We start from the raw sequence: 14,666 nt of genomic DNA, 5'->3' as shown, positions 1-14,666 counted from the left end.
ATATAAATCTAAACAAAATGCTGGCCTGAATAGCATCATATTTCCATTTAGCATTTTTAGTAAACACTTAATATCATCATTGGTTTTCCTTAGAATTTTAGGAACCTCGTATGCTTCTTAGTTTTAAGAGGTTTCTTTTTAATTCACAACAAAACCACTGATGGAATCTAATTTAAACACAAAAAATCCCACTGAAGAAGCAACTGACTTGCATAAACGGAGCAGACAAATCTAGCTTATTTTAAAAGTTAGCTACTGGACTGGCTCGAGAATGGTCCTGAATCCTACTGCTTCAGAGCAACTATAACATCCACTTTTCACAGCAAAATCTACGGATATAATAATCTCCATGGATGGAGGTCAGAGTGTCACAGAGAAGAACAAGACACTCGAAAGGGCTGATGGGAACCTGATAAAATGACATCTCATTGCTTCTTCAGATTCTTACTGGAATTTTGGGGCTGACAATCTACATCAACAGCTACAGATGGACTCTCAGTATCAGTAAGGAGGCTTAAGACTCCCCTCCTGTCCCCACATCGAGTCATGATCATCCATCAGGTGGGGCAAACTCCAAAACATAGGGTGGAATGAGCAGGGTACACTATATACTGACGCATACACACCCTTTCACATACCAGCCTGGCAAGCGTGAGCTTCCAGCACCGCAGGGAAGATACAGGTGGAGCTAACCAGGGAGTACAGATCTATTTACTCCTGGAATTCTGTACAGGTAACCCTGACCAAGCTCACAGTAGAGGCACAGACAATACTTCAAAAGATCATTTCATTGATTGATATACTAATTAACTTCTGCAGGTCCCCAGCCACCCTTGGAAAAGCTATCAGCCCCACATATATAGAGTAATTTCGGGAGGTTGTTGATTTTAGAGCTGTTAACATATGAAACCCACCAGTCACTAACAGGGACAACAAATTAAACTTCAGTTTAACAACTACTTTCATTTGTGAATGAAAAACAGGTTGATCATGCATTCTTTAGTTTGAGACGACTGATCAATAGACTTTCTCATAAAACGATGCCTATGTTTTATGTGCAGATCTTGCATTCTTGGCTATAGTCCAAATCAGGCAGACATTTACTATCATCAAATCTCTGTGCCCACAATTCACTATGGGAATAATTTTTATTTATTTTTAACATGCGGAATTATATGTCTGAGTAAAACCTAACTGAAAATTTGGCTGTGTACATTTTATATAAAATCACTGAAGGAAAATATACTTCTAGTGAAAGGATACTCAATGAAATGCTGAAATATGTGTATCCTACTTTTGTGTGATTTCTGGGGAGCAGCTGTTTGAACTTCAGAGGCACAAATTTTATTTGGTAGCTTGGGAAGAGCTGAGTAAGATGCCAACAGAGGATCTGGTGAAGCAATGCTTATAAAAATAGGTTTCAACTTATAAAAAACCTTCTCTCAAAGACAGAAAAATCAGCTTTTATCAGAAATAAATTTTCTGGAGAGCATCTGTAGAAGTTCAGAAAATCTATTTCATAAAATTAGGCTCAAGTGATCTTTTTCAGAGAGCAGATTTACATTTTGAAGTTCAGTAAGGCTGAAATTGGTCTAGAATATTTACTTTCTTTCAGCTCTTCCTTCAATGAAACTTCCAAAACCTTCTATGACACACAAATATTTTGGAGCACAAACGCTTACTAAGTAGATACAGAGTACATAGCAATTTCCAGTCCCTGTACTGGAGGAAGAAGTAACAGATAGTTACAGCTTGCTATTTGGAGAAAAGAAAGCAATTCTGAAGTTCAGTTAGGACTATATAGCACAGCAGTCGGTGGGAAGTGCATAGCCAGGTCTTGAAACACTTCACATCATCTTGCTCTTCTGGCTTTGTAGACTCTGCAGTTATCCTGTCTCCTTTCATTAACTGGCTCTATGCCTTGCAAAGTAGCATGATGTGGAGGTGATTGGTATTGCAGTGGCAATGTTCTTGGCAGACTTACGACCTTTACCCAGTGGAACCAATGGAAAATGAGTCTAGCTGGTTCTTTTTATTGACTGTATTTCCATTATCTTCACAGGTGCTTTCTTTCCTGGCTTGTTCTTTTATCTTATTATGGACAGAAGCTACATTTACTGGACAATAGCTGCCACATTGCTGTCTTTTCATTTCCCAGAAAATATCACTACTACACTTTTTATAGTTACTTGAGACCTGTCAAATTCTTTATCACCCTTTACAACAAGCTATTTGTTTTTTCAGTAACTGCATCACATGACTGTCTTCATACCATGCCATTTATACCCACTCATCTACATACAATATATCGATTTTTCAAATATTCTGTGTGTTCCCTTACATAGCTACAGTAGGCTTACAAAGACGTAGCCATTTTTCAGTTGCTTATACATTACTTGTTAATATTGGCTTTAAAAACAGTTTAGGAACTAAGTTATAGAATTACCATTAATTTTATCTCCCTCTCGTTTAGGTACACACCCTCTGTGAAAAACATTACAGAGTTTTCCATTATAAATGAAAGGTAACGATGTGAATAATGGTATTCAAGTCACATCATCTCCAGTTTTTATATCATGATGCAAACTGACCTCATAATTTTGTCATCTTCTGTATTTACAGCCCAATAATGCTTTTCTGGCAGTTCACAAGGGCTACTGAATTTATGAGGCACTTGCAAGTCAGGTATTTTACGAATACTTTGCCTGCATTTCTCGAAAATGATTTCTATAGAAATTTAAGTCTACTGTGTGTACTGGATTAAAATAGCATAAGAACTAAGTCATAATTTATACTATTTTGTTTTAAATTTTATTATATGGAATACAAGTTTTCATTGTTGATCATATTAACTTGATATGATGAAACGTTTTATTTTTACAGATAGTGGTGTTTATTCTGTTTTTCAGTATATAAAATGTACCAAGTACCAAATTGCTTTAGCACATGCATAAAAATAACTTAATAAAACCTGACTCAACCAATGTAGGGGCAAAAAGAAAACAAACAATGTAGCTTACACCAAAATACAGGCAATTCTAATGCTGTCTAAATTATGAAATATATTCTGGGATAAAAAGTCCTTAACAAAGTGTCAGTCACAAGGTACCTGATATCTTACTCTGTGGACTATAGTCAAGTGTCTCTGTCCACTTCAGCCATTGTAACAACTCATAAGGATAAAGATAGTTCCTTTGATAACTGGCAGCCAAAGCAGAGAGGTTTTCTACACCAACACGAGCACTTTGATTTACATGTGAAAGGGAACAGGAATCCAGGATTATACTTTAACTCCAGTAATATATTGTGTGCACTAGGAAACATATGGCTGCATGTTGCAATAACTGACGCATCTCGATGAACCTGCACAGTAAGTTTCATGGTGTTCACTTCATAAAATCTAACAAGATTATAAAAATGTGGATGGCAAGTGAGACAAGTCACTGAAAACATCTGTGTGATGAGAAATGCATATTATCCTACACAACTGACTGGTGGTGTGATACCATAAAACGTTTCAGAGTGTTGATAAAGAAGTTGTATCTGAAATGTCCTCTCCTCCTATCTCTCCCAACACACATACATTGTCTATTTAAAATTTGAACAGGCAAAATCCACATTAATATTGCCAAGTGAAAGTGAAACAGGACTACTTTTTAAAGTAAGTACACCTCTCATTCAGGCTGTTAAAAAAAATGACCAAGCGATGTTGGGGGTTCACAGGTACAAGGCAGTTCTGAAACTGAACAATTAATTTTGATTGCCTCAATTTGATTATTTCTCCCTAGCCACTCTCTCCCCTTGTCTTCAAATCCCTGTCATACGTTACATTAAAGTCACAAGGATTTTGTTGCTGATTCCAAACAAAGCAGATCAAGCTAAAAACTTGACAGCCAAAATATGTTGTAGACAGAATCCCTTTGAACTATCCCACAGTGTTGTAACAACCTCTCCTGACTGGGCTATCTATTGAAAAAACCTGTCTAAATAAGTAACGTTAAAATCTTTTGTAACAAATGGATTCCCTGACATCTCCACTCAGGTACAATATTCTAGTTCTAAGCCTTCAAAGCAGAAAGGGAGAGAAGGAGAAAGAAGCAAGTGAGTAGGAATGTATGTCAGATGAGGAACATTTGCTGAATCACACATCAAAGCAGGGGTAGGAGCAAGGCCTATGTCAGTTACTCTAAATACACAGTGGTACATCCAAAACATACAGAATTCAGTTCTGCCATTCAGGACAACACAGACATACTGCAGACAATGACTACAACAAGCAATAGTAAAACCCTCTGAGAGGAGGTTGCAATTGAAAAGAGATTTAAGATTAAATCAAAGAATGTCACATTTAATATTCAGAACACTCTAACTGAACCCTTACTACCTGGGCTGTAAATGGAATCTTACCGTGGGTTAGAATGAGAAAGTGGGCTCATCTCTTTCTGATAGTGATGCTCCTGACTGACGGGCTATGGAAAACAAAAAACAATAGTGAGAAAATAGCTTTGCAAATATTCTTTCAGAATGTTTAAAAACATGTGAGAGATCCTTTATGAGAACATATATTTGCAGCTTCTGATATTAGAATTTTACAGTCTTTTTTCTTATCTGTGAAATTTAAAAGGAATATTCAGATCCTAACTGTGCGAAAGTACAACTTAATAGATGATTCTTGCCTGGGTGGAAATATGTATGAATTACGGAGCTGACCACATGGTGATTTCCCTACTGCCTGTGAGAGCGTTGGGACAGAGTCAGGAAACAGGGAATGGTGACAAAGTCTTGTCTGACAGAAAAGCCTGGACTGTATGTGTATAGGCATCATGGTGCAGAAACTCTTAGTTGCATCTGTGTAGAACCAACCATTCTTAAGATCAGACAACACTGAGCCAGAGCTAACAGGGCTGGCAGGCATGGTTCCTCTCTCCTCAGAAGCACCACTAACAGTAATCTTAGCAGTCTCAAGTGAAGTTTGCTGAAGCACATATGCTTCTCTTTGGCATGGCCAATTTGAAATCTGGATTAAGTTGTTCATCATGAATAGCTAACGGTGGACTGTATAAATATTCATACAAAATACGATAATTTCCCACAGTCTTCAAGCTTAACTAGTCATTGTAAGAATGTGCCCCAAGAGTTTTAAACGGTATTTGGCTTCTGGCATTAAAACCAGTTATTTGCAAGAAAGATCAATATTCATAAAATGATATAAAAATTCCAGAATTCTAAAATTCAGAAATACATTTTCTCTCAGTATATACGTAGTGATTCCAGAAGGGATCCCCCCGCCATTATCACACACCTCAAAAGAAGTTCTAAACAAATCACTGAAGCAAATGCAAAACAAGTGAAAGTACAATCATACATTAACAATACTCATACAATTTAGTTCCTGAAATCCTAAAAATAAATCCTAAGCATTATGAAAGCAATTGCTTTTTTACAGAAATCAATACAGAAATGAGTATGTTCTCATGGTTTCAGGAAGTGAAGAGAGATGTAAAATATATATTCAGGATGAATGACATCCTAATTACTGCCAAATATGAGTCACTGCCTGGTGGCGGATAGTGCAATTCCCAAATGATGGCTAGTGGAAGACTGAGGATGAGACAAAGTGAATTAGTCAGTCTACAAACTAGAGTATCTGTCTAAATAATTTTCAGTCTCATTTCATAGTAAAGGATAGTCTGCCTCAGTTTTGCAATTTGACTTGATGTGAACAGATCCCTCCAGGGCTTGTCAAACTGAGCTCTCTGTTGGAATAATTCTGGGTTTAAATATCACTTCTCTTGTCTGTCAGACTTCAGTTCTGCCAGGCCATTTTTGTGTTGAGTGGCTTTCTTTAATGAATCATCACAAAGGAGGCCAGAAGATCTTCCACAAATTAGGTATGAACCTGGAAGTACCCTTTCAGATATTTTGCAGATCAAGGCCTAGGTGACTGAATTTGTATTTAGGAAGCTGCCTGGGGAACAAGAAACATTCCTTCTCTGAGAGTAGTCCTTACTGGAAAGACAGGTCTTAGTGGTGAGCATAATTTGAGTCTGCTAATGGAGCATTATACCACTACAAGCTTCTCGGACATATCAATGAGTAATCTAGGACAATCTTCCTTCTCCTTTGCATTTCTGACTGAGAATCAGTGACCATATGCAAGAACATATCCTGAATTCTCTTATATATGATCTTGCTCCGGAACGTTTGAGCTATATCTGAAGTTGTGTCTAAAGAGTGGAAACAGCTATCCAAGAAGCTGAGTGGCCCAATTCCCTGACAGGGCAGGAAGGTCTTACCGGATCTCCAGAACAAAGCAAGGCATTTAAGCAGAAATACTTTGTAAGCTTTGCCAATTTTTTTGGATAATGTGTATATGTGTGGGTACAAACTTCACATTATACTTTGCAATATATAGAACTGTCTTTCACATTGTTGCAAAGCTAACATGGAATTTCACAGACCTTAAGATCTAAGAAAACATTCAGGTAAGATACAGTCAAACAAAGTCTTAAAATATTTAGTTCTACACACACATATTATTGATTTGGAAGGGTGCCCCACACACGTTTTACAAGGGTTTACAATTCTTCTTCACAGTAAATCCCTTTTAAAGCAGAAGTTTTTCATGTTTATAACCGATAGCTATGGTGGGCAAGGTATAATATTAAAAGCTATTTTATTCCTTTTTGGTTGTCATAGTTTACAGTGGCTGCTAAACAACTTACATTTCAACGATTTCTCCTGACAGCATATATTCAGTTCTTGGTAAACTATCATAGGATGTAAAATAGAGTTCTAGTATACCTGTTTTATAGTTGTTTAAGGACATCTGTTTTAACTGCAACATAGCAATATGATTGATCTATGTGCCTTTACATTCAGAAGGGTTTCTGAGATTCATTAGCCAAACATGAGAATTTTCAATGAATCTGGAAATCAGACTAACAATGGCAAGTGACGGAAAAAATAAACTCACTAAAAATGTGTTCTATATATAAAATATTACTTTGATACATAAGTTCACTATCTAACATGATTATATCCTGCCCTGCCTTGCAAAACATCCTAGGTGTTTCAAAAGGAAAGATACACAAAAAGCTGCCTTCTGGTGGTGCTGTTGCCATAGATTCCACTAAGGGACAAAAATGTTGTATAAGAGGAAAGAAAATTTGAAATAAAAATACTCCTTACTTATCTTTGAAGAACATAAGAGAAAGCAATACATACTACTGATTTAAATAATCAGAAAGATACAACCTGGAAACACATGTAAGCATGAAAGTTTAATCATGACAAGAATTTCAAGCTGTCCTTGAATTTCTCAAACTACAATATGAGGATTATTTCTACTTCTTTTTGATATACTGCATTGCTAAGATCATTTGCCTATGCAACTGGAAGACAGCTACAGATATAGATACAAACTTTTCCGCAGTTTGTACATCTGATTTTGGAAGGATTGATCATTTGCAAATTCTCTTGACTCAACTCAAACGACGGTGGTACTAAAGATCAGTGACATAAAAACATATTTGCTTTTATTTTACACTTATATTTTTTACATAATACATATATAAGGAATAAATACACACAGAAGAAACACTTCTTGGTAAAAAATAGAAGCTGAAGAAATGATGACTTTACTCATTTTAGGTCTTAGAGCAAGACCATGCATGAGAAAAGACTGATATCCAGCAGGAGCAACCTTTGAATGCGTTCCAATCACTCCAACTAGGCTGCATTTTGATCTCTCAGTTACGTAGACTCTCTATGCGTGCAGCAACATGTTTACTGCACATGTGAACACTATGTGTGGGGATTCATGGAAAACAGCTATATGAAATTATCTGACAGATTTATAGATTTGAAAGTCAGAGGGAAGAATTACATCTCATGATCAGACGTATATCACAGGCTATTAAACCGCAGACCACTAATAAAAGACACTGAACAACATGAGATCGAGAACTGAATGAACCATGAAGTGGGTCCCTCTGAATATTTGTCAGTTGACCGGTTCTAAATTCATTCAAGGTGTGCTTTATCAATATATATGCTGCTCATTTTTAAATGAATATTTATAACGGTCTTAGCATGTTACATCTAAGCAATTCCGTTATGAATTGTAACTTTACCAATAAAATTAGATTTTTTGATCAGGATGTCTTTTCTATAAAATGGTGTTGACTATCATTAAGCATATTATCATCCTTTACATCTCTCTTAACTGAATCCCACACCAGATTTTTCACCGTTCTGACAATGATATGAGACTAACTGGCCTACATTAACTTTTTTATTTCAGCACAGTATCGCTTCTCTCAAAGTCTTCTGAAATGTTGTAAGCGTATAAAAATATACTAAAATTTAACACCAGCATATCAAAAATGCCCCCAACTGCTCTTTTAAAAAGCTTCTGTGTTAATCAATTTGGGATAATTAAATGACCACCTTCCCTAATAAATGTTGTTTATAACCTTATTAGATACTAAAGGTCTAGAAAATGAATTATCACCCTCACATGACTACTCTGCATTTTTCCAAATACTGGAACAGAATTACACCAAGCAGTGTTAAAAACTCAAGTCCACACTACAAAATCTTGTACCACATCTATGAAGAGCTGGTGCTGTGACAGCTATCTCAGAAAGGAAAATATGAAGTGAACCCATAGATACTGTGGACTAACAGACACTGTACTGGTACAGAGTCTCGTTGCGTAAAGGCAGAGGTATACGCGTAGGGAAGATCACGGAAGTTGAATTCCAGCAGTCTCTGTTGTAGCAAGGGACCAAGTGGTTAGTCCTTATCTGAGAAAGATTAGGTTTGCTTTCTGAATTACCTCTTCTGGAAATGAGGGTCTTGCTATTAAATCTTAAAACCTCAATGCCCACATTGGAAAAAGCAGAGGAGAAACGTGACAAGGCTGTATGTGTAAGACACACCAACACTTCATTCAACTGAATGAAATTTGAAAAAGTTCTCTTTCAAAGACAAATATGTTGCCTTTTACGCTTGATTTATGTAGAGAAAGACAGCCACAAAGGACTGTTACGTAAAACTACAGCTATACTAGACTACAGTTTAAATGACTAACTTATTATATCTAAACACTTTTTTAGATTGATGCTATTAGTCTGAAGCTACAGAAGCTGATCAAGGCAGTAAGATCAAAGAACTGTCTTTGCAATCACATTGTGCTTCACTGAATACTGGAGCAGTACATTTCACTTGAAAAGTTCACTTTGTTTTAGTCATGCAATTTGTATTAACCAAACCTGACGTGTCTAAACCTTCTTATCAATTTCCTTATAATTCAACTACTCAAAAATTAATGAGACTGCTATTCTCTCTACTTAATCGACTTCCATTTGTCCAGTCTTGCAGATTTACACCATGTTTGAGTCTATTTAGCGAGTACTGAAAAAATGCATCGGAAATATGATGAAATCAACTGAATGTGTAACGCTGACGTAACTCAAATAGTTAAAATCAACTAATGTTTCTCTGATACCCTGCAAAATATTACCCTGTAAACCAAGTTCTTACTTGTACAATTACCCATTTATTGATATATCTCCTCTCATTAGAAACCTTCATTCACCAGTGTACCACAAAAGTTTCAATGCTGTGTTGATCGTTCACTACAGAAGATTGGTACTACAGGCCTTTGTTTGAGCCCTATAAATCCCTGGAGATAATTTGCACCTAACATATTACAGCATTTACCCTACAATAGTTTATAATGGGGCAACACAGCAGTGTTTACTCTTCTAACATGGGATCTGCCTCTGAGAGTTGTGTTCTGTGCTTTACTTAAGCCATATTCACTGTTTATTATTGTTTCACCTATAAAATAAGAATTATGTTGCTGAGATATAAATGCAGTATGAGGTTATCTAGTTTTACAGCAGCTCCTGTAAGCACCTTTATATAGTTGCTGAAATGTTATTCTGTGATTTCATACATGACAAATACTCCCCTGCTTCTTCTAACAGTACTCTGTCACATAGTGCAGCTGTGTGTGATTTTGTACCACTTTGTACCAGGACAAATAATGATACAAGGTGTAAAATACAGAAGGATCACATATTAAGTGCTCAGAACTACTGCAGATTTTTGCTGCTGTTCTTCCGCTTCAGTCCTTTAAACAATTAGCTTTTCAGTAATGAAACTTTATCATTGTAAGAAGCAATTATTTTCCATTACTCACACTGTAACGCAGCTGCTGACTGGTATATCTGGGTTTCATTCATTCTGGAACTATTTTAAAGTACTATATCACACACCTGCAGGTTGTCAGCCACTATTGTGACAAGTTGTACAGCCTATGTGATTATTCAGGATTCTAGGAAAGAATATATATAAATAGATTTGCTCTTTGTCCATGTTGGTACTACAGAACCTGCTGGAAGTTCACGTGTTTTGGTTGCGTGTTTCACTCCATGAGTTCTAAAAAATGTTTGGCAAAGATACCTTAAATTTCAAAGCTACTCAAAGGAATTTTAAAATTCAAGACCCCTGAGTCTCAGAATTGATAGAAATGATATAGAGAAAATACTTTGGGGATTTAGACTTACTGGTGGCAAACAAGAGTTCCAGGTTGCTGTATCATCACTGCTTGTACTTATGTTAACGTTGCAGTTGTCTATCTGGGATGCGCTCAGCCCGTGTGAGATCCCAGTATCCCTTAACTCTTCATTTTGTTGTCTCTTCATGCTAGCCAGCATCTGTAGTTCAGATGAACTCAGTTTATTTGACTGGTAGTTTTTCCATTCATACTCCTGTGAAATAAAATGGAAAAGTCAATGATATACACAGGATCATGGAGCAGAATACATGGATGAAACAGACACTCTGGAGAACCTCTTGGGGAATCTTCAAGAAGCTACAACACTAAAAAAGAAACAAAATGTTTACTAGAAAAGATTAGTTAACAGATTTCTGTTCAGCTATGAAGGTCAAACATATTTACGCATAATTACAGGAAAGAAGAATGTCACAAACACTGCTACGGATTGTAGTTTGGATCCAGGGTGTTTGGTGATGTTGCTGTTCCACTGCAATTAAAAATAGAAGATAAAGTTAAGCCTTCAAAAGTTAAAAAATCCAGCAGCTAAAATTGCTTAAGCATTAAATGCAAATCCTGAAATAAACCCAGTCACACAGTTATCATAGTATCATAAACACCATCAACATGACATTTAGTTATTCATAAAGCACAGCATAAAATTTCTCTGTAAAGGTATACACATCAGCTCTAAATTCTAAGTTATTTTGGTAACTTGCTAGCTTACACATTTAAAAAAACCACATCCCTATATTTTAATTTTTCTGTATATTCATTGTTGAATTCTTAATGTAACTCTAATTTTTGTATCAAACTTCATCCATAAGCTAAAAACATCTATTATTTTGCAATTTGTACCTACGCCTTACACAACCTCATAAGATTGGCTGAGTTCCCCTAACCTGCTGTGGCATCATCTTTGTTTAAAGAACTCCTCCTTAAAGAAAAACTTTCCCTTTTTAAAGGGTGCACGTAGATTGCTATTTCACAAAAGAACAGGTCTAATATTTGAGGCCTCTAGTTTTGGTTCTGAATGGAATTACAAAGCATCTCTGCTTGAAAAGTGAATCCAAGTAGTGACCAGGATTTAGATCACTGGAATATGGCCAGTGGGCTGCAAGACACTATGTAACAGTATCCCAAAGAGAGACAGTGCTTTGATTTTAGTGAAGAGAAGGGGGCTTCATCACATTCCTGGCAGAAGGAGGAATCTCAGTCTGTTCTACCGTGGGGAGATACGGGGTAACTGAAGACCTCAAGAACACAAGCAAGCCAGTGGCACCAGTGACATGAAAATTGCTAGCTCCTCCTGCTATGAAATCCAGTGTGTAAAGTTTCAGTGTGTCTTCTGGGGGTACAAAAGTCATCCTACCACCAGAAGAAGCACTGAAATATTACACATTGGAATTATTATTACAACCTCTCCTGTCTTCTTCCTCTGTATACAACACACATATAAGTGTCTTCAGTGTGGATTATAATATGAATTGGTCACACCTGAGACACAGGAAATCTTCAACTGCAGCTTTATCTTAGTAAGACAAATAGTACAGCAAGGTTCAATACTTTCAGGCTATCATATCACACAAACATGACATTCGGTTTTAAAAACACTCATGAATATATGCAAATGATTAATAAAATATTATACAGGTTCAATTATTCAGCTCCACAGAGGTATGATGTATACAGCTCACAAAAGATGTTATACCTTGGACATTGACTTCCTTATTTTAAGGAAATAATGCAAAAAGATATGTATATATCCTAGATTTTCATGTATACCACTAAGTAGTTCACATGCAAAATGCTCACTTTCACTAGAAAGATTATATGACACCACTGCTGAAAAAACGTTATTTTCAGTGACACAGTACTTTTTTCTGGTTTAGGGAGTTCCATATACCTTAATAAAACTGTATTTTCTGGGAATCAGAAAAGCATTATTGTCCATTTGAGCCCCTTCCCTGCCAGCCTTTTTTGTCCTTAGGATCAGAGCAAAGCCAGACAATGAAGGCTGCCATATTACTTATTTCCCCTTTAGAAGTTTAACTGGGGATACACTCACAGAGTCATTCACAGTGCTGAACTCCAAGCATAGGATGTGCAATACAATGCACATTGGAAGGGAACTAGGATCAAGGACAGATGGAGACACCTTTCCTTTTTAATAATACATGTAATGCCATCATGCAATGAACAGAATCTTGATTTCAGTTCAAGCTCTAGAATATTTTACTACATATTTGCAAAAATAGTTTTAGAATAAAAACATGTAACATATTTTTATTTCCTCATGGCTGCCATAAAATAAATCAACAGTTATTATCTCAATAGTATGTAAAATACTACTTCCTATTTTAATTCTAGCTAAGAAATTAAGTACTATTCATTAAAGATTGCTGCCCAACATTAGGTTTTGGCAGTAGCAACTCTATCACATATTTTTGATGTTTCATTCTTGACTACCATGATACTAGATTTCACTTAAAGCCATCTATTGCAAATAATGGGTCAAAAAGAAAATTAGCACTGAAATAACAAAGTAAACCACCTTTGATGGGAAGTGCACCTGCAAGCTGACAATCAGTGGTAACTGTAACATAAAACAGGATTTATGACTGAAGGGCACTCACATGGAAACAGCTGCATGTGCAAGTAAGCAAATCTTTGTGAAAAAGACAATTTAAAACCTATTGGAAATATTCTTGATTTTTTACTATGTATCTCAAATCCTTAGGTTAAATGTCTTTGCAAAGATTTTTTCTATGGAATCACCTCAAGCACTCAGAGGCTACTTTTTGGCACAGATAAATGTAGTCTGCCATTTTGTACAAGGTATAAGAAGATGACAGAAGCTGTCAGCACAGGTGCCACCCCTCTTTTTCCTCTGCCTTTTAAGGTCCAAGCTTTGTTGCTGAATAATGTGATTATTACTACCATTTTTAATCCTAAAATAATACATGATGTTTTCTCTAGACTCTTTCTGAACGTAAGTTACTAGCCCAGTTACTATTAGTTATTTATTCACTTCATACAAAGCTTGCTATGCTGCATCTGGAAAAGTCTTTGCTCTGATGTATTAGTATTCTACGAGATCTACAGCTGCTATAACTTTTATTGATCTTACTGAAGATGCTGATTTCCTGTTAATTTTCCTATCTAGAAGCCATCTGCATTTATTTGTTTATTATAAGAGAAGCTTCGGCTTATCTTTCTTACCTCATATACAAAGCAATTGGCATGTAGTCATTAAAATGAGCATGAACTAGTGCTATGCAGAATAAAAGCACGAAGCATTGAAAGAACATTTTTCTCATTCTCAAAAAGAGAAAGGCAAAACATTGCCCAACTCTGCTTGTCTTTTCCTTAACATCTATGAAGACAGATATATAGATTTTTGGAATTTTGACAATACAACTCAAAACACCATCCCCCCCTCCCAGCTTATTTCAAATTGTCATTCTGTTTTCTGTTCTTGTAATGGTCTCACTCTAGAAATACCATACTCAGAAAGGAGAACAGATCTCACAACAATTTTCTGTCTTTAACATCCTGTACAATAAACTCCTTGTAATAAAGTAGAAATAGTTTGGACTATTTATTATGTAGCTTCAGATGATACTACAAAAAAAGTCTCTTCACAAATTTTATATTGTCTTAGTCAATTTTCAAAGAGAGAATTTGAAAATTGAATTTGAGATTAAGTTAACTTTCTAATTTAAGAGAAACTTTTGATGTAAGAAGTAATTTTGCAATACTCATAAATTTGTCTAAAATTAATATTTCATATAGTAATTAAAAGCTTATCTTGTCTTTTTGCATATCCTCCTGTTATGATAAAGTATTTTTATTAAGCACTTAAAACTTTTGCTAGATTGACAAAACCTGTTGTTTAAAGGATTTTTTCATATATAATGACATTTGCATTCTTCTAGGTTCAAATGATTTATTCAGAATTGTTTGAATGTAGTTATACGTGCAGAAAACTTTAATTACCAGCTATCTACATGCTTGCAATATTACCCAGAGGGCTGTACTTCTTTCTTAATTAAAAATATTTGAACTTAATAATAGAGAACTCTATTAAAACATG

At 35.8% G+C, this 14,666-nt stretch overlaps 1 protein-coding gene across 3 annotated transcripts in view; it reads right to left on the bottom strand.

Moving 5' to 3' along the window:
- CFAP20DC (CFAP20 domain containing) overlaps positions 1–14,666 on the bottom strand; it is a 71,620-nt gene that overhangs the window by 16,101 nt on the left and 40,853 nt on the right. For all 3 annotated transcript variants that reach the window (XM_086618990.1, XM_009986347.2, XM_086618991.1), the window contains exons 13-14: positions 10,581–10,784; positions 4,408–4,469 (exon numbers count right to left, since the gene is read on the bottom strand). In XM_086618990.1, coding sequence (XP_086475116.1) covers positions 4,408–4,469; positions 10,581–10,784 — 266 coding nt within the window. The remainder of the gene's footprint in view (positions 1–4,407; positions 4,470–10,580; positions 10,785–14,666) is intronic.

The sequence above is a fragment of the Tauraco erythrolophus genome, chromosome 12, assembly GCF_009769465.1.
Source record: "Tauraco erythrolophus isolate bTauEry1 chromosome 12, bTauEry1.pri, whole genome shotgun sequence".
Lineage (NCBI taxonomy): Eukaryota > Metazoa > Chordata > Aves > Musophagiformes > Musophagidae > Tauraco > Tauraco erythrolophus.
This window is presented reverse-complemented; position numbering and strand designations above follow the sequence as displayed.